Source organism: Lagenorhynchus albirostris, chromosome 19, assembly GCF_949774975.1.
Source record: "Lagenorhynchus albirostris chromosome 19, mLagAlb1.1, whole genome shotgun sequence".
Taxonomy (NCBI): Eukaryota; Metazoa; Chordata; class Mammalia; order Artiodactyla; family Delphinidae; genus Lagenorhynchus; species Lagenorhynchus albirostris.
In genome coordinates this window covers 55928282-55956254 of record NC_083113.1, presented here as the reverse complement: position 1 = coordinate 55956254, position 27973 = coordinate 55928282, and the positions used below count along the sequence as shown (strand labels likewise).

The 27973-nt window shown below is 47.4% G+C and overlaps 1 protein-coding gene across 2 annotated transcripts; it reads right to left on the bottom strand.

Moving 5' to 3' along the window:
* Positions 1-44: 44 nt before the first annotated feature.
* On the bottom strand, positions 45-27946 carry DNAAF1 (dynein axonemal assembly factor 1). Of its 2 annotated transcripts, none has more exons than XM_060129852.1 (12): positions 27765-27946; positions 25182-25317; positions 24639-24730; positions 22532-22753; positions 22227-22393; positions 18931-19052; positions 9741-9907; positions 8187-8477; positions 3975-4084; positions 2365-2421; positions 1115-1487; positions 45-352 (listed from the first exon to the last, which is right to left on the bottom strand). In XM_060129852.1, the coding sequence occupies exons 1-12, from the start codon at positions 27898-27900 to the stop codon at positions 234-236; spliced, it is 1992 nt and encodes a 663-aa protein (XP_059985835.1). In that variant the 5' UTR covers positions 27901-27946; the 3' UTR covers positions 45-233. The 2 variants fall into 2 exon arrangements, with proteins under 2 accessions (XP_059985835.1, XP_059985836.1); XM_060129853.1 differs by having other exon boundaries at positions 8187-8444.
* Positions 27947-27973: the final 27 nt, after the last annotated feature.

Here is a 27973-nt window from a genome sequence, read left to right as displayed (position 1 = left end):
GGACTTGCGTGGGTGCTACAATGTTTACAGTGCTCAAGGGAGACATTTACAGTTACATGGTTTATACTGCAAATAACCGGGGGTTGTGTTAGGCTTTGAGAGCAGGGAGCACAGTGCCATCCATGTCCAGGGCCCTGCACGCCCACAGTAACTGCAACTCTTTGAAGGGAAGGGGAGCCCAGCCAAGGGGGTGACATGCCCCTGCTGGGGGGTCAGGCCAGGGCCTGTCCCTGTTAGTCCAAGAGCAGAGGGGCTGCCTTTGTGGCTGAGTCCCAGTCTTCTCTGGCCCTGGGCTCCGGGCGCTCCTCAGGCTCCACCTCAGACTGGGCTTCACCCTTTTCGGGGCTGTTTCCTAAAGAGCCAGGAAATGGGTAAGTTGGTGTCCTTGGGAAGTGCGGCCAGCCCTCGCCCCTTCCCGTGTGCAGGCCTCGGGGCGGCCACGCGAGCTGGTGTTCAGCAAGAAGCCTGGCTGTCATCCAGCGTGGATTACAGCGGGAGTCGTCTGTGTTCAACAGGCTCCCCGAGTTGGATACCCGGAGGCACAAAGCTGAACACAGAGCTACCCCCGGTGCGCTTGTGACCAGCAAGCACTAGCCAGCTTCCCCCAAAGTGCCTCTCCCTGGTCATGGGCACAGGCCCCAGCGCCAGGCCGGTGGGCACGTCAGGGTGTGGCTTTACCGGTCCCACCCAGCCGGGCACTGTGGGCGCCGTCCCCGCCTGCTTCCCGGCCAGCAGCATCTCACAGTCATTCATCCCTGCATGTGGACGACCCACACCCTCCGGCCAGCTGTCACCCTCATTTTGTCCCATATTCCCAGCTGCGGTATCACCAGTCCCCTCCTTCCCTCAGCAACCTTGGTCTGGAAGGGCCAAGGATGGGGAAGGTTGGGGAGGGGGTCAGTCTGGCAGCTCCTTGGCCCCGGCCGGCGACTTAGGAACATGCTCTAGCGATCTCCGTGGTCTCTGGAGAGGTCGTGAGTGACCCGCTCTGAGAACACGGGATTCCTAGGGCAAAGGCCCAGGTGGCCACCTGCTCTGGGTTTGGGTGGTCCACAGTCCATTTCCCCCTGAGAAGCTTTTGGCCCCTGTAGCCTTGAAAGTTGGGTGACAGTACCTGGAGGGGAGGCCAGAAGCAGGTCCCCATGCCTGTCCTCACTGCACGGGGCTGGCGCGGCTTCCCTTTCGCAGGCTGGGGGCCAGGGTGGTTGCCCTGAAGGCTCGTCATCGTCCAGCTCCTGAATCAGTGGGCGAGGGGACTTGGTGTCTCTCCTGTGGGTTGCCAAGTCCCTCTCTGCTGCTGCTTTGAATATGCCTGTAAAGGGCGTCTCCGTCTCGGCCTTCCTGGAGGTGTCCTTGGAGACTGCAAATATACTGGAAAGGGGGTCTGTGGATGCGTTTTCCAGCACTGGGAGTGAGGTGTAGTCTAGTTCAGGGTCACTGTCGTCACCCAGGCTCGAGATGGCTGTAATCTTTGGAAAGCACATCTTCTGTTAAAAGAAAAAATGTATTTGAACATTTCTGTTTCCACAATAGTCTCTAAAATGCACAATGCTAATGCGGCTTTTTTAATCTATCACACTGTGGGCCCGACGGAGCACAGCACTCGCTGCTTGAAAGTCGGGCCTCAGGATGGACACTCCTTGGCAGCCGTCTGTGAGCCCTGGAGGCCATGGTGAGCTCTGCAGCCAGGTCTCCACTCCCTCCGGTCCTCGTCAGGTCTCCGTGTGGCACGGCCCTCGCCCACTCTGTTCCTGCTGCACCAGCACCCTCCTGGGTCCCTGAATGGTTCATCTGTGAGCCTTGGCTTCTGACGGGCTCCACCTTCACCCGGCCACCTAGTCGTGCTTTGGAGGTCAGACCCCCACGGAACTGTGGTCCCCTGTCTGTGTCCCTCCGATGACGAGCTCCTGCCCTGAGATTACACCTTAGGCTTCCCCCTCCTTGGGGCTCCCGGGGCTGGCCCACACTGGCTCTCAGTACTGCCAGAGGGAGGAGGGTCGGGTCACCTTGGGAGAGGTCCCCATAGGGCCTTCTGTTCTCTCCTCCCTCCCTTCCCCCCTGCCCATGTGTCGCTGTGGTACAGACATTCACTAGATGAACATACGGATACATCAAAAGGATAGAAAAAATGTTCAGATAATTACGTACAGAACATGATTATTAAAAATCAGTGATAAAAGATCCGTTCAAAAAACCCGAAGTGGGTGGTTGTGAAGCCTCAGAGAGGGGAGCAGCAGTAAACAGCCGCCTTTCCTTAGGTGAGGTGAGGGGCTTCAGGCACAAAGGGCATGCAGCTTTCCCAGACACCTGGTCAGCGACAGGGCTGGAAGGGAAGGTGGGACTGGGGGCTGTGTGAGAGGTCACCTTGTGCTGGTCTCCCGGAGATCCGCCTGCATCCACGTCTTCCAAGTCAGGCAGGTCCTGGAAGAGAAAACCATCCCCGTCAGCAGGAGGGCATGCTCCCGACGCCCAGTCCACGGGACAGACGCGGCCGCACAGCCAACCCAGCCTGCGCTACGTGCTCGGAGTGTGGAGGGGCCCGCGGCGTGACCCAGACCACTCAGGCCACGTGCACGCTCGAAACACACGCACGAGGCAACACCAGGTACCTGGATCTGATCAGTGCAAGAGATTTGCAAGGTGTGACGTGTCAGAAATTTCCACCTCTTTCTCCACTTCACTTTGGTGTTACTCGCCCCGTTCATCTGTGGGGAGACGTACCTCCTACACACAAATTTGTCTTAGGACTCTGGCATAAAACGAGTCTATTTTGGACCTCCCCCAAACTGGGGGGTCCGTGTTTTGTGTTGTGTATCGGGGTGTCTTCACCTAGAGCGCCCCGTCCAGCGTGTGAGGCGGGCGCGGGCTGTGGTGGCTGTGTGGGCTCTGGGGCCACGCTGCCTGGCTGTGGAGCCTCGGGCAAGCTGCTTAACCCCTGTGCTTCTCAGCTTCCTCATCTGTAAAATGGGGATGACAGTGGTACCTGTGTCTTAGAGTTATTGGAGGGGTTAAATGAATCGATAACAAGATGTGTTTAAAATAGTGCCGGACAAAGAGGAAGGTCAGTGCCAGCTTAGTGTTGGGGTCCTGTATACGGTCAGTTATCAAATGTTAGGGAAGAATTGCCCACTTTGGTTCTTGTCATTTGTATATGCAGGCCCAGAACACCAGAAACCCACTCTGAATATTGGCTGTACTCAGTTGAACACTTGTTGAGCCACGTGAAATTGTGAGGTTGGGAATGAAACACCCGTGTAGGAGTTTATAGAAGAAGCGGGCGGGGGCAGGCGAAGCTGCGCACAGGCTTGAACAGAAGGAGCTCACTCGTGGGCAGAGGCGGGCCGTCCTCTGGGCGGGCAGGGTGTGAGGCTACAGGGTGGGGCGCCGGCCCCCACCCCTCGCCCCACCAAAGCACCGTTCCCGGGGGTCATGGCAAAGTGTGTACGTCCCCAGAGACCCATTCCTGTGGGCACAGCATGTCAGACTGTTACCAGAGCGGAAGGGCTTCAGGGAGGAGGGCCGTGCTCCGGGCCGTGATCAGTCCCAAGGTCAGGCGGCCCCTCACTGAACAAGCCCCAGGGGGCGGGCCGCTGGACAGTCAGGCCAGGAAGACGGGCAGCTGTCCACAGAGGGAGAGGCTCGCCAGACGGAGCTGCGCTCAGTGTAGCTTCCTCGGGGAAAACACGGCAAGAGCTTTGTAGATGTAGTTCAAGGGGACTCAGCCTGGGCCATCACTTCTCAGTCTTGAAGGGGCACAGGCACAGACGCCCCTGGGGGAGGGCTTATTAACTGCAGGTCCTGAGCAGTGGGTCTGGGGTGGGGCCCGGGGTTCCGCCTTCTGAGCAGCCCTCAGGGGAGACCATGCCTGCTGGCCCAAGGGCCACACTCTGGGCAGTGAGGATTTGGAAGTTTTGTGCCTGATCTGATACCGGCTGTACCGCAGATACTTCTCTGCAGATGCACCAATTACATACATCGATGAAGAGCTTCTCCTTCGTCTCCAGTCTGATGGCTTCCAAATCTTCAGCTCCACAGAGCTCTGTACCTGATGCACTTTCAGTGGCCACCGTCTGGGGAGCTGTTTCTAAGGAACAACAAAGAGTTATATTAATCTTGGAGTTAGTGTCATACACGGTGGACAGATGGGTAAACCTGAGGTTAAGGCGATTCCAAGAAGAAGGACAAAGCCCTCGGGTCTGAAAGCCTCCAGCCCCTGTGACAGGAGCTGCAAGAATCCCAGGTTAGGACAAGATTATGTCTGAAAGGAAAGGGAGACAGCCGCCCCCTTTCTGGAGCCTGGAGATGGAAGTACCAGCCAGGAATCTGTGAAGAATACGCAGGAACCTTGGAAAAGGCATGATTGATGGGCCAGGAGATGAAGAAAGAAAGGCCGTGGTGCCAAAGGCCAAGTTTCACAGCCCCTCCTGCTGCACGAGCATCAGGGAGACGTGTGAAGTCACCGCAGGGTTGCCTGTGGAATGTGGAGTCCAGACAGGGCTTGTCTTCCTCCCCCAGGGCCCTCCTATCCTGCCCTCTGCTTCCTCTCCAGTCTCCGTGATTAAAGATGAATGGCCCCGCTCTGCTCACAACATGCTGGTCCGCTGTCCGCCCTGAGGACTGGCCGTGCCCAGTTGGACTCGAGAGCCACATTGGGGCACCCATTTAGAATGAAACAAGGGGGACTTCCCTGGTGGCGCATTGGTTAAGAATCCACCTGCCAGTGCAGGGGACACGGGTTCAGTCCCTGGTCTGTGAAGATCCCACATGTCGCAGAGCAGCTAAGTCTGTGCACCACAACTACTGACCCTGCTCTCTAGAGCCTGCGAGCCTCAGCTACTGAACCCGCGTGCCACAAGTACTGAAGCCCGTGCGCCTAGAGCCCGTGCTCCGTGACAAGAGAAGCCACCGCAATGAGAAGCCCGCGCACTGCAACGAAGAGTAGCCCCCGCTCGCCACAGCTGGAGAAAGCCCGCGCGCAGCAATGAAGACCCAAAGCAGCGGAAAATAAATAAATAAAATAAAATAGGCAAAGTAGATAAATAGACGTTAAAAAAAAAGAATGATATAAGGAAGTGAGCAGGGGCTTCTGGGGCTGCTGTGGACGATCCCAGGCCCACCTCCCAGGCCCGGTTTGTCATGGTCTCTTCCGCTTGGCTGTGCCCGTGGCTTCGCAGCTTCTAATTACGACAGTAGTCTGCTTCCCCTCCAACCAGCCCTTCCCCCGGACCCCTGTGTCCCGCTCGTGGCGCCGTGGCGTCCAGCTTCCCAGCCAGCAGAAGCTTCTAGTCCAGGCAGCTGCCGAGACCCTTTGTTTCCTAAAACCTACCTGCCTAGGCTTTGTGTGCCGGGAAAAGGCGAGGCAGGGAAGAGACTAGTTGTTGGGCGTGTTCCTCACGTTGCCTCATGCGATCCACGGCAGAGACTGTTCCCACTTCGCAGGGGCTAGAACGGGCTCCGAGAGGTTTTGTGGCTTGCCTGAGGTGTCCCAGCTGGTTAAGGGGCTGGACTTGGGTTTGACCTCAGGGTGTCTGTCTAGAAAATTCGCTGCCTCGCCTGTTCACAGAGTGTTTTAGTGAAATGTGTGAGTCATCCTCTGTGCCGTTTTGGTGACCACTGGAAGGAAGCTAAGGCTCCCCTAGACCGAGTGTCATCAGATAGAGGTGGAAACGTGTGTCTCCGTGACGGTGTGCGCTCACATCATGTTTCCCCCAGTCCTGTTTAGACTCAACGTCGGGATGGGGAGCTATTCAAGCCTCCGAGCCCTGACTCGGTCCCCAGGCAGCCTTCCCTGGCTCCTGACTCCATGATGAGAGAGGATGAGCCCAGGGAACGCAGCAAAGCTGCTCGTACCGTTTATCTCCTAATTTCCTGCTCCTTCACTAGGCCTCGTGACTTGTAAGGGAAGACTGTGCGCCATGCAAGAAAGGTAAATGGAAAAGTGATTTTTTAAAAACAGATGGCTTTTATATTTAGATTTGCTTTTCTTGGGGTTGAGTAACTTGCGTGGAAGAGGGACCTCCTTGTTCTGACAGCCCAGCTCCCCTCTTGGGACTCAGGACACCCAGAGGGTTTAGCTCAGTAGGGAGGGGACTATGGGGGAGGGGTGGGCAGCAAAGGCCGTGGGGGCTTAAAAGCAGGGAGGATGGCAGTGAACCGAGGTGGAGACCAGCTTGGTCTGTGCAGGCAGATCTGGCTTCAGTTCTGCCCCACTATCACTCGCTCTGTGACGTGGAGCAGGTTACTTCACCTCTCTGAGCCCCAGTTGCCAACTCAGTAACATGGGTTACTAGTGAGAGCACCTGATCGTGGGATTTTGTGGAGGCTAAGCTGGAAGTCATGGCCTTGGCTGACACGTTAGATAAACATCTGGCTGCGCCTCCCTCTTCCGACCTGCCGCAGGTTGCCAGCTCCTCATTAAATGTGCCCTTCGTTCAGGAAGGCAATTGATGGTTTCACTCATAGAAAACTCTGCTTCTAGGCTAGGTGCGGTTTCAAGGCAAAAAACTTACGGGAGGGGGAGTGAGGATGCAGGCAAAACCTTGTATCTGGGTCTCAGAATACACGTGCCGATACCTACATCAGTAGTTCAGAGGATGCTCTTTTCCCGGTGTGTTTAATACATGATTAGTGCCCCTTTTAAATAACTAACAAAACCTGTAACATTGCCATCTGTGGGAAGCTCGAGGGAAAACGTGACCCTTGTCTAGTAGGAATTCTCTCCCAGAAACCAAGGAGTGACCAGGTCTTGGAGGGTCTACAATCCCATCCAGCAAAGTGGAGCCAGGAGCCACAGAAAGCAGGGCTTCAGTGCCTCCCAAGGGAAGTTAAATCAAGACAAGTCACGCTTCTCACAGATGGCTTCCAGCCGCAGTCTCATGGCAAAGTCAGAAGAGGAGCGGCACAGCCACCCGACAAGTGTGAGGAGGGCGGCAGAGGGACGGGCAGGGCATGTCCCCTCCCCGGGAGCCTATTCTCCCCTCTGCGGTGGCTGTTTAGATCCCACGCACTTTCCTGCTCCTTCCCTGCTCTCCGCCCACTGCTCCTGCCTCACCGGCTGGAACCCCTGGGGACTTCATGAGCTCCAGCATCCCAGATGGGGGCCAGGGCCATGGATGTCAGCACAGTCACAGGTCACCTCACTCCCTACACCACCCCTCCTTCCTAAGGTGCATTTCTATTTCCCACAGACGTCTTGTTAAAGACTGTAGGCTACACGATACATTTTTCAGATGTTACTGAACAAAAGTGGGGTGGGTAGTAAATCCCAGTGAATAATGGAGCACTGATTGTTTGGGGGTATGGAGTGGCCAGTAAGGTTTTGAAAAGAATAATTAAAATAGAGCTCAGTTGAGTTAAGCTTTGAGGACAGTCTGCCCTGCCATTATCTTCAGCTGGAAAGAGAATTCACCCATCTCTGGTGCCCTGGGGTGTGGCCTTTGCCCCCTCGGCAGTCTAGAGGCTAGGCTTACTTCGAGGTTTCTCCCAGACAGTGGGGGCCAGGCGAGCTGACCTCCCCAGATGGACCTCAAATCCTGCTCAGGCTGGGAACAGAAGTTCGGGTCCCCCAGGGCTGCACAGACACAGCAGTAATGGGCAGTGTCCAGGGCCGAGTCCTGGGTTTATCTGTTAGTCAGCAGGACCCCAGGAACTTGGCAAGAACCTGCTAGTGGGCTTCCGTTCTAGATCACCACCATCCACTGTGGTAGCTGTGGCATTGCCAGCAGTGTGGCCAGTACTCCTGAGGGGCTGGATTTTACATTTTATTTAATTGTATCTACTTTTAATTCATTTCAATTGAAAAAATGAAGCAGCCCAAAACAACTTGCTTCTTTTCATAGAGCTGCATTTCACCTTAACCATTCAAAAGTGAGCATGTGAATGAGATGTGCTCTAAGTGGCATATACAGGCTGGATTTTGAAGACTTAGTGTCAACAGAGGGAAAGTATCTCATGAATAATTTTATGATGATATCAATTATTATATTTTAGATGTACTGGGTTACATAAAATACACTGTTAGCGTCTCACCCATTTCTTTGCACCTTGTTGAAGCTGATACTAGAAATGCAGTCCGGGCTCCCCTTGTGGTTCTAAATAACTCGCAGACTCAGCAGTCAGAAGTGGAAACCCGAGGCCCGCAGACAGGTGCTGGCCCATCTACACGCCTGTTGTTCTCAACCACCTACCTTCCCAGGCAGCTCCAGGGCTCGGTGGCGGGGCCTTGGCAGGGAGCGCCGCTCCTGGCTCCCCGTCAGCATCCACAGGCAGCTCCTCCAGGAGACTCGACTCTTCTGACTTTTCTGGGAATAGCTCGTCCTTGGCCTCGAAGCTCTCCTTGGCAAACAGCTCCGTCTTCTGCCACCTTTCTCTGTCCTCTTCAGGTGCTTCCTCCCCTTCCACAGTGGGACACAAGTCCCTGGCACTGTCTGGTGCGAGCATCTCCCCTGAGCAGAAGTCCACAGTGAGCTGGGAATGTCCTGGGAGGACAAGGGGGACCTGCAGTGAACTGCCGGGATGGTCATCAGAGTGCTGTTTAGGTGCTAAATACACGGGCTGAAAGTCCACCAGGGGGATGCCTAGCGCATGCACTGCCGGCACAGGACACAGCCACTAGAATACTGTGCAGGGGGCTCTTAGGAGACGCAGGCTGAGGTATTTGGGGTTAAGGGCCACGATGTCTGCCTTTGCTTTCAAATGGGTCAGCAGAACAGGAAAGACTGTGTGTGTGTGTCAAAATATTAACAACCATCCGATCTAAACAGACAATTCAGCTGTTCATTTTAACTATTCTTTAAGCTTTTCTTAAAACTTGAAAAATATCAAAATTAAAAGTTGGGAAAAGGGAAATAAAACCATGCTACAGGGGAACATCGATTTTATGGGACTGTACTATTATGCTGATTCAAAAGAGTAGGCAAAAAGCAATATAGCTATGCCAGGGGCTTCCCTGGTGGCACAGTGGTTAAGAATCCGCCTGCCAATGCAGGGGACATGGGTTCAAGCCCTGGTCCGGGAAGATCCCACATGCCGCAGAGCAACAAAGCCCATGCACCACAGCTACTGAGCCTGCGCTCTAGAGCCCGTGAGCCACAACTACTGAGCCCATGCACCACAACTATTGAGCCCGCGCGCCTAGAGCCCGTGCTCCGCAACAAGAGAAGCCACCGCAATGAGAAGTCAGTGCACTGCAAAAAGAGTAGCCCCCACTCACCCACAACTAGAGAAAGCCTGCGTGCGGCAATGAAGACCCAATGTGGCCAAAAATAAATACGTTAAATAAATAAATTTATATATATAAAAAAGAAAGCAATAGAGCTATGCCATTTTTTTCTATTAAAAAAAATACATACGTTTTACATGCGTGGGGAAAAGCCAGGAAATACACTGAATACTGAGTGGTTCTTGCTATGATACTGTTATTACTCTTGCCTTTCTATGTTTTCTATGTGTAGCGTATTTACATTTTGTAATTAGGTGAAAAACACTAAATGTCATTTAAAAGCACACATAGAGACTCTGGCTCTTCTACTGGGTGTAAGAGGAGGAAGGGGGTTCCTACTTAATAAGGTGCCCTGAGCACCGTCCTTGCATGAGGTCAAGGGCAGATGGATCTGCAGTTACGTGAACGAATGGTCCCCACCCCCCACCCCCAATCCCTGAGATGAAAGACTGTGAGTTCAACAGCCCAGCTCTTTAATCTGAACGGAGCTCGGGGTCCTCCCTGCGTCTCAAGCACGCACCTTGCCCCTGGCTTGCTTTCTGCTGTTTCCTCTCCTCGGCCTGGCGCTTGATTGCGGCTAAGGCCTCAATGCTGTCTGTGATCTTCTTCCGCTCTCTGCTCTCCCACTGCTGTCTCTCCTCCTGCTCAGCTTTGTACCCTCCTCGTGCCCAGGCCTCTGCACAAGCTCTGTTTAGGAGTATTAAAAACAAAAAAACAAAGAAACAAGAACACCCCAGAAATCGGGGAGGTTTGAATTGTCACAGGTTCGAAGTAAATCCAAAACATACACTATCTGACCAAACTTGCGCATCTTCCCCAAAATCAAACTAAAGGCACAGGACATATGGCTGCAAGGATACGTATTAACACGTGCACATTTTTAATCTGTAAAGTCTAATGGTTTGCAAAGCCAGCTAGATACGAGGCCAAGAGCACAAGTGACAAAGAAAAAAATAGAGAAATTGGACTCCACCAAAGTTAAAAATGTGTGTCATGCAAAGAATACCATAAATAAAAGGCAACCCACAGAATGGGTATGCAAATCATATACCTGATCAGGGGGTTGTATCTCGAATATATAAAGACCTATTGCAACTCATTAATACAAAGATGACTTAAAAACGGGAAGAGGTTAAAAGAATGAGAAGGCAAACTGTACTGGGAGAAAATATCTGCAAGAAAGATAACTAAAACATGGCTTGTATCCAAAACATACAAAGAACTATTACAACTCAAATGAAAAAACAACACATTTTAAAAAGTGGGCAAAAGAACTGGACACCTCACCAAAGAAGATAGGCAGGTGGCAAGTAAGCTCATCATCATAGGACATCAGGAAAGTGCAAATTAAACCAATGAGATGCCACTTGACACTCAACAGAACGGCTAAAATCCAGAACACTGACAACGCCAAATGCCGGGAAGGATGTGCAGCGACAGGAATGCTCCTTCATTGCTGGTGGGAATGCAAAATGGCGCAGCCCCATGGAAGACAGCTTGGCAATTACAAAGCAAACAATCTTACATATAATCCAGCAATCATGCTCCTAAGTATTTACTCAAATGAGTTGAAAACAAATGTCCACACACAAAACCCTGCCCACGAACATTGATAGCAGCACTGTTCACAACAGCCAAAAAGTGGAAGCAACCCAAATGTCCATCAACTGATAGATAAAGAAAATGTGGGCTGAGATAGCCTCATCCACCAGAGGGCGGACAGCAGAATCAAGAACTACAATTCTGCAGACTGAATGCAAACCACATTCACAGAAAGACAAGATGAAAAGGCAGAGGGCTATGTACCAGATGAAGGAACAAGATAAAACCCCAGAAAAACAACTAAATGAAGTGGAGATAGGCAACCTTCCAGAAAAAGAATTCAGAAAAATGATAGTGAAGATGATCCAGGGCCTCAGAAAAAGAATGGAGGCAAAGATCGAGAAGATGCAAGAAATGTTTAACAAAGACCTAGAAGAATTAAAGAACAAATACCTAGAATAATTAAAGAACAAACAGAGATGAACAATACAATAACTGAAATGAAAAATACAGTAGAAGGAATGAAGAGCAGAATAACTGAGGCAGGAGAATGGATAAGTGACCTGGAAGACAGAATGGTGGAATTCACTGTCACAGAACACAATAAAGAAAAAAGAATGGAGAGAAATGAAGACAGCCTAAGAGACCTCTGGGACAACATTAAACGCACCAACATTCACATTATAGGGGTCCCAGAAGGAGACGAGAGAGAGAGAGAGGACCCAAGAAAATATCTGAAAAGATTATAGTCGAAAACGGCCCTAACATGGGAAAGGAAATAGCCACCCAAGTCCAGGAAGTGCAGAGAGTCCCAGGCAGGATAAACCCAAGGAGAAACATACTGAGACACACAGTAATCAAACTGACAAAAATTAAAAACAAAGAAAAATTATTAAAAGCAACAAGGGAAAAATGACATTTAACATACAAGGGAACTCCCACAAGGTTAACAGCTGATTTCTCAGCAGAAACCCTACGAGCCAGAAGGGAGTGGCATGATATATTTAACGTGATGAAAGGGAAGAACCTACAATCAAGATTACTCTACCCGGCAAGCATCTCATTCAGATTTGATGGAGAAATCAAAAACTTAACAGACAAGCAAAAGCTAAGAGAATTCAGCCCCACCAAACCAGCTCTACAACAAATGCTAAAGGAACTTCTCTAAGTGGGAAACACAACAGAAGACAAGAACCTACAAAAACAACACCAAAACAATTAAGAAAATGGTAATAGGAACCTACATATCGATAATTACCTTAAATGTGAATGGATTAAATACTTCAACCAAAAGACACAGGCTTGCTGAATGATACAAAAACAAGACCCATATATATGCTGTTTACAAGAAACCCACTTCAGACCTAGGGACACATACAGACTGAAAATGAGGGGATGGAAAAAGATATTACATGCAAATGGAAATCAAAAGAAGGCTGGAGTAGCAATACTCATTTCAGATAAGATAGACTTTAAAATAAAGAATGTTACAGGAGACAAGGAAGGACACTAGATAATGATCAAGGGATCAACCCAAAAAGAAGATATAACAATTATAAATATATATGCACCCAACATAGGAGCACCTCAATACATAAGGCAACTGCTAACAGCTGTAAAAGAGGAAATTGACAGTAACACAATAATAGTGGGGGACTTTAACACCTCACTTACACCAATGGACAGATCATCCTGACAGAAAATTAATAAGGAAACACAAGCTTTAAAAGACACAATAGACCAGATAGGTTTAATTGACATTTAAAGGACATTCCATCGGGAAACAGCAGATTACACTTTCTTCTCAAGTGCACGCGGGACATTCTCCAGGATAAATCACATCTTGGGTCACAAATCAAGCCTCAGTAGATTTAAGAAAATTGAAATCATATCAAGGATCTTTTCTGACCACAATGCTATGAGATTAGAAATGAATCACAGGGGAAAAATGTAAAAAATACAAACACATGGAGGCTAAACTATACGTTACTAAATACCCAAGAGATCACTGAAGAGATCAAAGAGGAAATCAAAAAATACCGAGAGACAAATGACAATGAAAATACGTGATCCGAAACCTATGGGATGCAGCAAAAGCAGTTCTAAGAGGGAAGTTTATACCAATACATGCCTACCTCAAGAAACAAGAAAAATATCAAATAAACAATCTAACCTTACACCTAAAGGAACTAGAGAAGGAAGAACAAACAAAACCCAAAGTTACTAGAAGGAAAGAAATCATAAAGATCAGAACAGAAATAAATGAAATAGAAACAAAGAAAACAATAGCAAAGATCAATGAAACTAAAAGCTGGCTCTTTGAGAAGATAAACAAAATTGATAAACCATTAGCCAGACTCATCAAGAAAAAGAGGGAGAGGACTCATATCAATAAAATTAGAAATGAAAAAGGAGAAGTTACAACAGACACCGCAGAAACACAAAGCATCCTAAGAGACTACTGCAAGCAACTGTATGCCAATAAAATGGACAACCACAAAGAAATGGACAAATTCTTAGAAAGGTATAACCTTCCAAGACTGAACCAGGAAGAAATAGAAAATATGAACAGACCAGTTACAAGTAATGAAATTGAAACTGTGATTCAAAATCTTCCAACAAACAAAAGTCCAGGACCAGATGGTTTCACAGGTGAATTCTATCAAATATTTAGAGAAGAGCTAACACCCATCCTTCTGAAACTCTTCCAAAAAATTGCAGAGGAAGGAACACTCCCAAACTCATTCTACGAGGCCACCATCACCCTGATACCAAAACCAGACAAAGATACTACAAAAGAAGAAAATTGCAGACCAGTATCACTGATGAATATAGAGGCAAAAATCCTCAACAAAATACTAGCAAACAGAATCCAACAGCACATTAAAAGGATCATACACCATGATCAAGTGGGATTTATCCCAGGGATGCAAGGATTCTTCAATATATGCAAATCAATCAATGTGATACACCATATTAACAAATAGAAGAAGAAAAACTGTATGATCATCTCAATAGATGCAGAAAAAGCTTTTGACAAAATTCAACACCATTTATGATAAAAACTCTCCAGAAAGTGGGCATAGAGGGAACGTACCTCAACATAATAAAGGCCATATACGACAAACCCACAGCAAACATTCTCGATGGTGAAAAACTGAAACCATTTCCTCTAAGATCAGGAACAGGACAAGGATGTCCACTCTCACCACTATTATTCAACATAGCTTTGGAAGTCCTAGCCACGGCAATCAGAGAAGAAAAAGAAATAAAAGGAATACAAATTGGAAAAGAAGAAGTAAAACTGTCACTCTTTGCAGATGACATGTTACTATACATAGAAAATCCTAAAGATGCTACCAGAAAACTACTAGAGCTAATCAATGAATTTGGTAAAGTAGCAGGATACAAAATCAATGCACAGAAATCTCTTTAATTCCTATATACTAATGATGAAAAATCTGAAAGAGAAATTAAGGAAACACTCCCATTTACCATTGCAACAAAAAGAATAAAATGCCTAGGAATAAACCTACCTAGGGAGACAAAAGCTGTGTATGCAGAAAACCATAAGACACTGATGGAAGAAATTAAAGATGATACCAACAGATGGAGCCATATACCATGTTCTTGGATTGGAAGGATCAATATTGTGAAAATGACTATACTACCCAAAGCAATCTATAGATTCAATGCAATCCCTATCAAATTACCAATGGCATATTTTACAGAACTAGAACAAAAAATCTTAAAATCTGTATGGAGACACAAAAGACCCTGAATAGCCAAAGCAGTCTTGAGGGAGAAAAACAGAGCTGGAGGAATCAGGCTCCCTGACTTCAGACTATATTACAAAGCTACAGTAATCAAGACAATGTGGTACTGGCACAAAAACAGAAACATAGATCAATGGAACAGGACAGAAAGCCCAGAGATAAACCCACGCACATATGGTCAACTAATCTATGACAAAGGAGGCAAGGATATACAATGGAGAAAAGACAGTCTCTTCAGTAAGTGGTGCCTGGAAAACTGGACAGCTACCTGCAAAAGAATGAAATTAGAACACTCCCTAACACCATACACAAAAATAAACTCAAAATGGATTCGAGACCTAAATGTAAGAGTGGACACTGTAAAACTCTTAGAGGAAAACATAGGAAGAACACTCTTTGACATAAATCACAGCAAGATCTTTTTTGATCCACCTCCTAGAGTAATGGAAATAAAAACAAAAACAAAAAAATGGGACCTAATGAAACTTAAAAGCTTTTGCACAGCAAAGGAAACCATAAACAAGACGAGAAGACAATCCTCAGAAATGGAGAAAACATTTGCAAACAAATGAACAAAGAATTAATCTCCAAAATATATGAACAGCTCATGCAGCTCAATATTAAAAAAAAAAAACCCAATCAAAAAATGTTCAGAAGACCTAAATAGACATTTCTCCAAAGAAGACATACAGATGGCCAAGAGGCACATGAAAAGCTGCTCAACATCACTAATTATTAGAGAAATGCAAATCAAAACTACAATGAGGTATCACCTCACTCCAGTTAGAATGGGCTTCATCAGAAAATCTACGAAGAACAAATGCTGGAGAGGGTGTGGAGAAAAGGGAACCCTCTTGCACTGTTGGTGGGAATGTAAACTGATACAGCCACTATGGAGAACAGTATGGAGGTTCCTTAAAAAACTAAAAATCGAACTACCATATGACCCAGGAATCCCACTACTGGGCATATACCCAGAGAAAACCGTAATTCAAAAAGACACATGCACCCCAATATTCATTGCAGCACTATTTACAACAGCCAGGTCATGGAAGCAACCTAAATGCCCATCGACAGACAAATGGATAAAGAAGATGTGGTACATATATACAATGGAATATTATTCAGCCATAAAAGTGAACGAAACTGGGTCATTTGTAGAGACGTGGATGGACCTAGAGACTGTCATACAGAGTGAAGAGTCAGTCAGAAAGAGAAAAACAGAAAAACAAATATCGTGTATTAATGCATATATGTGGAATCTAGAAAAGCGGTACAGATGAACCAGTTTGCAAGGCAGAAATAGAGACACAGATGTAGAGAACAAACATATGGACACCAAGGGGGGAAAGCTGTGGGGTGCGGTGGGGGGATGAATTGGGAGATTGGGGTCGACATATACACACTAATATGTATAAAATGGATAACTAATAAGAGCCTGCTGTATAAAAAAATAAAATAAAATGTGGGCTTTCCAAATAGAATATTATTTCACAGCATTATTTTGGAAGTATTTACTGACACTGGCTTCAATGTGGGTGGACCTTAAAAATCTGCTCAGTGGGCTTCCCTGGTGGCGCAGGGGTTGAGAGTCCGCCTGCCGATGCAGGGGACGCGGGTTCGTGCCCCGGCCCGGGAGGATCCCACATGCCGCGGAGCGGCTGGGCCCATGAGTCATGGCCGCTGAGCCTGCGCGTCCGGAGCCTGTGCTCCGCAACGGGAGAGGCCACAGCGGTGAGAGGCCCGCGTACAGCAAAAAAAAAAAAAAAAAAAAAAAAAAAATCTGCTCAGTGAAAGAAGCCATTCACAAAAGACCACATATCGTATGATTCCATTTATAGGAAATGCCCAGAATAGGCAACTCCAGAGAGATAGAAAGTACATTTGTGGTTGCCAGGGGCTGGCAGAGGGGGGTTGGGGAGTGATTGCTAATAAGTAAGGGTTGCTTTTGGGGGTGATAAAAATATTCTAGAATTGATTGCGCGGTGTGGTTGGACAACTCTGTGAACATACTAAAAAACCGCTGAATTGTACACTTGAAATGGCTGAACTGTTCTAGGGGCTGGGGATACAGCAGGTAACATAAGAGATGACATCGCTTGCTCTGTTAGAGCTGCCCTTTTATGGGGAAACAAGTATGTCAGAGGCGGATGTGTCTTGAGAAATCAGGCTGAAGAGACAGCAGGTGGAAGTGGCAAAGGTGCTACTTAGGTGGTCAGTCATGGAGATCTTCAGAAGATGGCAGGTGAGCAGACACCTGCAAACACCTGTGAAGAGCATCACAGGTGGAGAGAACGTCAAGGGCCCAGTGTGGCCCAGTGTGGAACAGCTAGAGAGTGCTGGAATGAGGCTTCAAACACAGGTGAACCCAACTCCTGAAGAGAAGTCATGCTGCACTGTCCAGGGCGGGGGTCTCCCTGCTGAGGGCCCAGCTCAGGTTCCTGTTTACACTTTCCTGCTGGTCGGCACTGCCGCAGTGTGGAGATTCACGATCCTCCGGGACGGCCTCTCCTGCTGGTTCCCTCCTCCTACTAGCTGGTACCTGCTTAAGTCCCACGTGATACTAACAGATACTCACAAGGACCCCGCGGTCGGTATTGTCCCCACCTTCCAGATGAGGAACCTGAAGCTGGGGAGGTTGGTGTTCAACCACGGGCACAGGACCCGCAGTTGCAGAGCTGGGCTTGGAGGTCTGCCCGCAGGCCCTGCCCGCCCGCCGTCGCCCTGAACACCCAGGGCTCGGTGCTGGGGAAACGGATGCATCTCGGCCTGACTGCCCAGAAGCAGGGATCCTGGTTCTCTTATGTGGTCCAAGTGGAAGCTCCCCCTTCCGATTGAAATCTGTGTTAGTTTGACTAAAATATGTGAGTTCAAAAACATACTACCAGCTACGTTTCTTTTTAAGTGTTGGAAAATTCAGATTTGCACTTCCCTTCAGGCCATCCCAGTTACTGAAGTTTTATTCTAAGCTGGAATGAATGAATACTGGCCTCAATCAAAAGGTAAATTAAGGGAATTTCCTGGAAATCCAGTGGTTAGGACTCTGTGCTTTCACTGCCGAGGGCAAGGGTTTGAGCTCTGGTAGGGGAACTAAGATCCCGCAAGCCACGAGGCACAGCCAAAAAGAGAAAAAAGGTAAATTAAAAACCCAGATAAAAGCAGTGATGGGGCTTCCCTGGTAGCGCAGTGGTTGAGAGTCCGCCTGCCGATGCAGGGGACATGGGTTCGTGCCCCGGTCCGGGAAGATCCCACATGCCGCGGAGCGGCTGGGCCCGTGAGCCATGGCCGCTGAGCCTGCGCGTCTGGAGCCTGTGCTCTGCAACAGGAGAGGCCACAACAGTGAGAGGCCCGCGTACCGCAAAAAAAAAAAAAAAAAAAAAAAAAAAAAAAGCAGTGATGGCAGTCCCGGGTTCAATATTCTTGATATGCAAAGAGCTCTTATGAATCAGTAAGAAAAAGCATCCCCCCAAAAGGAAACTGGGAAGAAGTCATGAATGCAATACTCATAGAGAAGGAAACACAAATGCCCAACAAGGGTAGTAAAAATGACCAACTTCATCAGTTACCCAAAAATGCAAATTTAAAACGAGGTACTGGGACTTCCCTGGTGGCGCAGTGGTTAAGAATCTGCCTGCCAATGCAGGGGACACGGGTTCAAGCCCTGGTCTGGGAAGATCCCACGTACTGTGGAACAACTAAGCCCATGCGCCACAACTACTGAGCCTGCGCTCTAGAGCCCGTGAGCCACAACTACTGAAGCCCTTGTGCTAGAGCCCGTGCTCTGCAACAAGAGAAGACACTGCAATGAGAAGCCCACACACCGCAATGAAGAGTAGCCCCTGCTCACCGCAACTAGAGAAAGCCCGCACGCAGCAACAAAGACCCAATGCAGCCAAAAAATAAATAAATAAATGAATAAAAATTAAATAAATAAATAAAGCGAGGTACCACCTTCACTCATCAATTGGCCTGGCAAAGGTTTTGTTTTGTTTTTTTACATGGCTGTGTCTGGGGAAGTTATAAGTTGATACAAACATTCTAGAAAACAATTAGAAAATATTTAAAAACACCTTTTAAAAGTCTCAAACCACAGTCTTTATCTTTAATCCAATAATACAACTCAGGGTTCCATCCTAAGGAAATAACCAGCCATGAGATCAGAGACTTATATAGAAGGATAATTATCAAAGGATTATGAAAAATCTATGAATAAGTGCTCAAAAACAGGGAATTTCCTATTAAAAACAATCATGTAAGCCATTAAACCTATTTCACTGAAATATTTAATGATGTGTGGAAATGCTCAAATATCAGAAAATTTTAAAAGTTTAATATTGAGTATGCTCAACTATTACCTATTAAGTATGATCAAAAGGCTTTTTGTTTCCTTACCTGTCCTTTGGAAAAACTGGTCTGTCATCCAGGTATGTTAAATGTTTTAGTCGAACAGTGACTGTCCGTCGATAATTAGGGATGTTCCTAATCACTGGGTTTCCCATCAAATTCAGTACACGCTGGAAGCACACAGGCAGAACCACATTAATCACTGAAAAATGGATGCGATTAAAACATTTAATATGTGCAGTGCTCTGAAAATAAATAAATAAACAGGGAGTGTTTACATCAAATCACGAAGACGATATCAGAGAAGGCAGAGGCTTTCGTTGTTTCTGTGCCATCAGAACTGTCGCGAGAACTGGGCAGCCCTTTCTTCTATTACACTTGAACTTCAGGCCCTAAATCTCATTGTCCTTCCAGAACAATACTGGAAAACACTTCCTGAGGCCTTTACCCGAGGGCAGTGCTTGCATTCGTTTTGCTGGCCCAATCTCTTTTACTGAAATTAATCTCCAATTGATCATTTTCTGTCCTTCCCAGCTAGGACCCATTTTAAGAAAATGTACACAGCAGCTAGACAGATAAGAAGTGGTGACTGAGGGCACAGGATGCAAAGTGCCTGCTTATCTACTGCCAAGCTTATAGGTCTTCTGGATGTCAAGTCAGGACCAGGAAGGAAAGCGACACAGCAGTGCCAGTGCGCCGTCCCCACCCCTCTTTGAATACTGTCACCTCCCCTCCTGCCGATGAAGCTCAAGAAGGTGAATGGTCAAGGTGACACGTGGGTGAAACATTTAACATCAGTTTGCCTGAACTGGTGAAATGTTTTTCATATCCAAAGTGATTTTTCTTGTTCAGGAAAATAAATATACTGGTTCAAGTGACCTGTTCTGTGGGGCTGAGTGGGGGGAGCGATGTGCCCCAGGGGCAGGGACTAAAGGGCTGCGTGTGTATGGAGAATGTAAAAGCCATCACAAAACAACCACGAGGCTGACTGTTCTTGTTATGGGTTGAATTGCTTCCCCCAGCAAACTCATATGCTAAAGTCCTAACCCCCAGCGCCTCAGAATGTGACTGTATTTGGAGACAGAGTCTTTGAAGAGGTGATTAAGATTAAATGATGTCATTAGGGTGGGGCATGATCCAATAGGTCCTTGTAAGAAGAGGAGATTAGGACACAGACACACACACCTGAGAAGGCCATATGAGGACCCAGGGAGAAGATGGCCATCTACATGCCAAGGAGAGAGGCCTCAGGAGAAACCAACCCTGCTGACACCTTGATCTCGGACTTCTAGCCTCCAGAATGATGAGAAAATAAATTTCTGTTGTTTAAGCCACTCAGTCTGGTACTTTGTTACGGCAGCCAGGCCAAAAAATGGTATTATAATACAGCTTTATATTATCACCATATACTGGTGATGATATAAATTCTAAAGTAGTCTTTGGTGACAGTCTGCTCTACAGATTGGTTTTTTGGGTTTTTTGTTTTGTTTTGCTTTTTTGCGGTACGCGGGCCTCTCATTGCTGTGGCCTCTCCCGTTGCGGAGCACAGGCTCCGGACGCGCAGGCTCAGCGGCCATGGCTCACCGGCCCAGGCGCTCCGCGGCATGTGGGATCTTCCCGGTCCAGGGCACGAACCTGTGTCCCTGCATCGGCAGGCGGACTCTCAACCATTGCGCCACCAGGGAAGCCCTACAGATTGTTCTTGAACTATGATTTGCTCACTGTTTTTCTTTAAATGGACCTACTTTTTCCTTCTTATCCATACCCTAAGCAGTAAACAGTGAACTCAAGTTTGTTGTGTGCTATTTGGAATATTTTTTCCTAGTTCACATGACAACACATATACACTAAAAAGCAAGGAAGTCATCAAAGGCTGCTGGAGTGGAGTCCAATGGACACAGGAGCTGCCTGGAGGGGTTGCCACAGGCCAGAAGATGGGACCATTCAATCACCCCAAATTAAAATGACAGCAAGGGTTAAGTCATATCAAATACTGTATCTATAAATCTTTGTGTTCACGATGATAACGTGAACCTTTAGAGGTTCAACCTCATTGTCACCTTTACAGGTTCCTACGTTCTTGACACATTTCTCTGAAAAGGAATACATAAAAAGAAAAAAAAAACAAGCATTTATCCTAGCTTTTTCTTTCTTTTTTTAAAAATATTTATTTATTTGGTTGCACTGGGTCTTAGTTGTGGCAGGTGGCTGTGGCTCACGGGCTCCTTAGTTGCAGCTCACTGGCTCCTTAGCTGTGGCATGTGAACTCTTAGTTGCGGCATGCATGTGGGATCCAGTTCCCTGACCAGGGATCGAACCCAGGTCCCCTGCATTGGGAGTGTGGAGTCTTACCCACTGTGCCACCAGGGAAGTCCCTATCCCAGCCTTTTCTATATGGACTTTATATTAGGGAGGCATGAATGGATGAGCAAAACTGCTCTTTGTGGAAGCATTCCAGCTAATAGGTGCAGAAGGAATAAGAGACTTAGAATACGGTCACTGTGTGACCCCTAATGAAATGACACATGGAGGCAACATGCTTCGGGAGCTGCAGAAACGATCAGGGGAAGGGGGTGAGGGACTTCATGAAGGCTGGATCTGGTTGACAGCAGCCAAACCCACGAATCAAGCTGAAAGTTACAAAACGAGAGGCGACCAGACTTACAGGTGCCCTGACTGATGCAACAGCAAACCTCAAAGTTAGATTCTGAGCCTATATCTGATCAGGTCTCTGGCTCCACCATCATTTTACAAGAGATACTGGGGACAGCAGAACACGTTAAACCACACCATGAGGATGCAGTCAACTGAATCCAGGATGTGGCTGACAACCAGAGGAGGGACCCGGTTTCTTCTACAGATTTATGGTGTGTGTGTGTGTGTGTGTGTGTGTGTGTGTGTGTGTGTGTGAACAGCCAAGGGGAGACTGTGATAGATCAAGAGATTTGAGAGATGCGTAATCCAAATGTGATGTGTGGATCTGGTTTGGATTTGAAAAACCCAACAGTCAAAGCACATTTTTGAGACAAATGGGGAACACTGAATATGGACTGGTTATTAACTGTCCTTCTGATAATATTTTAGATATAATAATAGTATTGTCATGATGCTTTTAAAAAGTCCTTATCTGTCAAGAATACACACTGAAATATTTGTGGGTGAAACGATACAGCATCTGGCATTGAAAACATTCCAGCTAAAAATACAGAGAGGAAAAAAAAGTGTGATGGGTGTGAAGAAAGCAGGGAGAAAGGAAGGGGGACGGGAGGGAGGGGAAAGAGAAAAGAGATCTGCTGTCTACAGAACACAAGATAACGCAAGTTGTGTGCGTGTGTGTGTTTTACCAGGTTGGGCATGCTCTCGAGAATGCTCAGGATCTCTGGGTCACTCAGCTGGTTGTGGGAAAGGTCAAGGACACAGAGTTTCAAACATTCCTTGAGATGCTGAACGTCTTCCACGGTCTCTAAGTGGTTGTGGGCCATCTGGAGCGTGTTGAGGACCGGCAGGCAGGCTGGAAGGGGAGGTCGGCAGAAGTAAGCGACACGGGTGGAAAAGAATGTTAAGAACCTCTGCTAGGAAACAGTGGTGGACGTGGGTGCCTAGTGGACGCCCCACCCCACCCCGCCCCGCCACATCAGGGCCTTCTTACAGAGGTTTTCAATGGTCTTGATGTAATTGTTGCTGATGTTGAGAGCATCCAGTTTCTGCAGAGGTTCTAGGTTCTCGATCTTATGGAGCAAGTTCACTTGCAAGAAGAGGCATCGCAGTTCCGTTTGGGCCTCTAGGTTCTCGATTTTCTGTATTCCGTTGCACTCCAGCCAGAGACAACGCAGCCCTGTGTACTCTTCCAAGTTCTCGATGCGGTCAAAGCCTAGTGGGGAGGAAGGGGGGGTTGGTTAAGCTTCTACACACTCAGAGGCACAGGGGTCACCCTCTTTTCTGCCTATCTGCCCAGCATCCACATGTCCTTCCTCAGTTACACCACTGCCTCTTTGGAGGGACATCCCTGTCCTGATACTACCCCATGGCTCTCTGCAGCGAGCTGGTCACGCTTAGCCGAGTGGAGCCAACCTTCATGAATCCCGGGGAGCTTTGCTGGCTCCACTGGAAAGAGGTAACTTTCTGCTAGAATTGCCAGCCTGGAAGGGTGGAGCCTAACACTGAAGCAGCCACCTTCCCTTCTCGCCTGGGAGTGGGGAGAAGTGAGGGGTGACCTGCCTGAAATGAATGAGCACAAGGGAAAGCAGGGCCAAGGAAAGGGGAGAAACAGCCTCGTGAAGAGGTGCGGTGAGCACCAGGATGGATCCAGCTGTGCCTGAAGCCAGTCCAAACTTCGGGTCTGGTTTGACGGTATTTTTCAATTTTATGAGCCACATTTAAGGTGAGGAGAACAAACATTTTTGTTTCCTTGAGTGACTCATTATAGATTTGTAATTCACGGTGCATCTGCTATTACCAAAACTTTTTCAAAGTCATTTGTTTTGTTGCCTGAAAAGTTTTAACCAAAAGTTTTTGTTAAAAAAGGGTAATAGCGGGCTTCCCTGGTGGCGCGGTGGTTGAGAGTCCGCCTGCCGATGCAGGGGACACGGGTTCGTGCCCCGGTCCGCGAGGATCCCACATGCCGCGGAGCGGCTGGGCCCGTGGGCCATGGCCGCTGGGCCTGTGCATCTGGAGCCTGTGCTCTGCAGCAGGAGAGGCTGCAGGGTGAGAGGCCTGCATACCACACACACACACACACACACACACACACACACACAAAGGGTAATAGCAACCATGAGGCAGAACCACCCAGCTAAGTCATTCCCAGATTCCTGACCCTCAGAAACAGTATCAAATAATGATAATTTTTTAAGTTGGTCAGTTTGGGGATAATTTGTTAGGCAGCACTAGATAATATAGGCATATCTCTCTCCTGATTCTTCTATCTCGCTGATTCTTTCTACTTGGTCTAACCCACTGGGTCTTCTTCTTCCCACCTCTTAAATATTGGTCCTCTGGGGTCTGCCCTCCTAAGTCATCTTATCACTGTTACTCCAAGATATTGGGTGGAGGATTTTGGAGGGGGCAACGTGGAGGTGAGGAGACCAGTCAGGGGTCGTTGACACCTTTAGAGTAGCTGTGCAGCTGAAGCCCTCCGTGAATCTCCCTGGCACAGCGTGAACCTTCTCACAGCGGCCGCCCTGTCCCCCAAGACACCAAGCATCTTTACCATATCCGTCTCTGTATCTTCAGCACTTGCCAGGCACACAGAAGGCTCTCAGTAAACATTTACTGAACAAATGAACATAAAGATGGTCTGATGAAGCAGGGTGGCCATCCCAAGTTCAGCATGAGGCTGGGAGTTATCACTCTGCTTCCTCATTGCTAGAATAGCCCTGTCTATGAACCTGAACTTAAGTTTATGTGTGATACGGGACACCGACACAGTCCTTCACAACGTAACCCTCCCAAGCCCAAAGTATTTACAAGTAGCTACTGGCTCGAAAAAGTATGGGTCCTTTAGCAAATATAAATAAAAGATACCAATGTGTTTCCCTTGAACCCGTATTAACTCCAGTCATGTAAGACTTTTTCTTCAAAGAAATATTATTGCTTTTCCATGCATCTCCACTAAAATTTGAAATTTGAAATTTCAAGAAATCTGAAATTTCTACTTAAATATAAGTTAAGAACACCAGATGATTCCTGCAAGTAATTCTTAACACCACTAGAGTCTTCCCACCTGACATGAGGTAGCGCCTCCCCCAGACCCTTACCTTTATAGTGTAAGTACAGCGTATCGTTCAGCGCTGGGGTGATATAAAGCTTGTGCTGCTTGCACAGTTTTCGCAGAAAATTTTTAGTCATTCTGTGGAATGAAAAACATGAACAAGAAAGTTATTTCAATTTGTCAGCTGTAAAATATATCCCATAAATTCTTTGCCACACCCATTCCGTCCACAAATTCCAGAATATTCTATATGCCCGATGACTTTGTTTCTAGCTTTCAGGGCCTCATCCAGTATTGTGACTTTCGGCCTTCTCAAAAACTGCAAAGTGTGTTCTAATAGAAATACCTTTGTGTCATCAAGAACTGCTAATGTTTCTCTCTCTCCAGGTCCAGCATTCAAGTTGTATAGATTGTGGTTAGTTAAGCCACAGAGCGACGCCCTCCTGCCTCTGCCACTAATCCTCAGACGTGGGGCCGACTATTTAATCTCTGTGAGCCTCAACTTCCTTATCTGGACAAAGGGGTGATTGTAACATCCACCTTAGTGGGTAAACGCGTCGTGCTGAGTGGCAAGAGCACACCCACGTACCTGGGGCCACGATCCTCTTTGTCATCTCTTTGCTGTGCTAAGTAACCCTCTGACCAGCTATCACCACTGTGTTTCTGCTCGCTGAGGTAGGAAGTGTCCGAAGGACCTACGCATGTTTCCTTAGGATCAGTAATTTCTGTAAAATAAAGAGACTGGTTCTATAGAGATCGAGAAATGTATAAAAAATGTCCCCCAATTTCAACTTGATGAATAACTGTCTGCTTTTAGCATGGAACTGGTACTCTTTAAATGTATCACGGTGATTTTTAAAGCACTGATAAGGACTATGAAAATTTCACTTCTAGGCAGATCTTTGATAAAACCTCTTGTACAGCTGGACACGGAGACGTGTGCGAAGATATTCACTTCTGCATTACTTGTAACAGCCAAAACCTATTAATGCAAATGTCCATCCATAGGGACTGGTTAAATAAAGCAACAGATTATTATTCTGCCTTGGAATAGAATGCACTGGAGCTATGTCAATCAATATGGATAATTCTCAGAAACACATATGGAGTGAAAAAAGCAAGTTTCGTAATAAGCACAGGATATCATTTACATAAATCAAACCCACACAAACCTATGCTATGCATTGTTTAAGGACACATTTTAGATAGATAGATAGATAGATAGGTAGATAGATAGGATAGGAAGAGAGAGAGACAGATGAGATTGAAAGAACCCACACAAAATTCTGGAGGTGGGGAGAAGGGAATGGGGCTAGGAATAGAGGTGGGGTAAGGCAAAAAACATCAAATTTATCTGAAATGCTTTATTTCTTTAAAAAAAGACTTGAGGGGGCTTCCCTGGTGGCGCAGTGGTTGAGAGTCCGCCTGCCGATGCAGGGGACATGGGTTCGTGCCCCGGTCCGGGAAGATCCCACATGCCACGGAGCGGCTGGGCCCGTGAGCCATGGCCGCTGAGCCTGCGCGTCCGGAGCCTGTGCTCCGCAACGGGAGAGGCCGCAGCAGTGAGAGGCCTGCGTACCGCAAAAAAAAAAAAAAAAAAAGACTTGAGGTACATATGATTAAAATGCTAATCATTTTCAATTCTTGGTGGTGATACATGGGTGTTTGTTATAATGTTCTCTGTTCTTTTAAAAAAGTTCTCCAAACAGGAGGGAGGAGCAAGATAGAGGTAGGGGATTAAGAAATATAAACTACCATCTATAAAATAAATAAGCTACAAGGGTGTATTGTACAGCAAAGGGAATACAGCCAATATTTTATAGTAACTGTAAATGGAATATAATCTATAAAAATTTTGACTCATTACGTTGTACACCTAAACTAATATAATATTATAAGTCAACTATACTTCAATTTTAAAAAAAAGCTCTCAAAAAACACACAAGAAGAAACAAAAATGATGGGAATATCTTTGGTAGAAAGAAAATGAACACGCTCAAATGCACTTTTTTTTTTTAAAGGTCAATTAAAATTGGCTGATTCAAATGCACTTGATCTTAAGGGCTGTTTGCTGCTGCTCTCTGGGTGTCCCTGTGGACTACCGAATGAGATTAAACACTCCGTGTGTGGGACTGTATCTTATAATTTCCCATTTCCCACTGCATATAATGCCTAGCCACAAGAGGCACCAGATAAAGGTTTGCGGAATAAAGACTAGGTGCTCAATATACATAATAATTGACTGGTTATATTAATAACAAGAACTGCTATTTATTACTGGCCCAATGTATGCCAGACACTCTAATTATAACTATCTCGCTTGCAAAAGAGGAGACGGCCCTATAGAGAGCTTAAGCTCCGGGCAAACAGCCATAAAACCGGCAAGTTGCAGAACGGTAGCGTGAACCCAGCAGGAGTGGCTTCAAACCTGTGTCTGTGCACAGAGCAACATGGCTTCCCTACAGCAACTCTTACAGGGCTTGCCTGGACAGTCAATGCTCACGATATATTTGTTGGCTGGGTTCAAAACATGAGACACAAATCAAGTAGTTTCTTTACCAGTCCCTAAAAAGTTTCCCTTACAGTCCAAGCCAAGCAGGAGGGGAGGCTGTTTTCTAAGCCCATTCCGGAAAACTTTGGTGAGGAGTCACCTCAGAAGAACCAGCTCGTCATTCACTCTGTCTACCACAGATCAGACACTGGACCGGACACTGCCAGTTCAATCAGGATGTCCTGCCCTGACATAGCTTGCCATCTAGAGGGGGAGAGAGCCTTTGATCTTACATGGTGACGGCAATAAAGGGAAACATTCAAAACATTAAAAAGTTGGCCGGTGGGGAGAATGGTGTGTTCAGTGAGGGCTTGGGCTCTGGAGTCAGACTGTCCAGGCGTGAGTCTGTTCTGTCATTGACTGGCTGAGGGTAATCTGTTTGGAGAAAGTTCTATAACCTCTTTAAGTTCCAGGTTCCTCATCTGTATGAAACGGGGAGAGGAGTGCCTACCGCAGAGGGAGGGTGTATGGTTCGAATGCCGTGAGCGCACGGCACGCATCGTTTAGTAAGTGTCGGCCGCCATTATTATTATTACTATTACTGCTGGCTGTGAAGACTAGGGGTGTGGTGCTGGGCGCAGGCCGTCGCCCCCCTCGCCTCCCTGGGGCGGCTGTCGGCACCTTCCTTGCGGCCCCCTTGGCCTGCGTTCCCGTGGTCACCCGCCGACTCCTCCACGGCTGGCTCCAAGCCCGGCTCCCGCGCGCAGTCCTGTTCCGCTCCCCCGTCCGCCACGGGCTCCGAGGCGTCGCGGTTCATGTTTATTCCTGAAACACTGAACACCCCGTAGCAGTGGGGAAGCCCGGTTGTGTGGGATCACTACGTGCCCCAG

Bases quoted from the DNA above. Each gene is read 5' to 3' on its own strand.
- DNAAF1 (XM_060129852.1), bottom strand. From the start codon at position 27,900: ATGAACCGCGACGCCTCGGAGCCCGTGGCGGACGGGGGAGCGGAACAG. The intron at 4,085-8,186 runs GTAGGTGGTTGA...GTTGTTCCTTAG, and splicing joins CCCTGGAGCTGCCTGGGAAG to AAACAGCTCCCCAGACGGTG. The intron at 2,422-3,974 runs GTATGTAATTGG...TTTCTCTTCCAG, and splicing joins AGGAGAAGCTCTTCATCGAT to GACCTGCCTGACTTGGAAGA.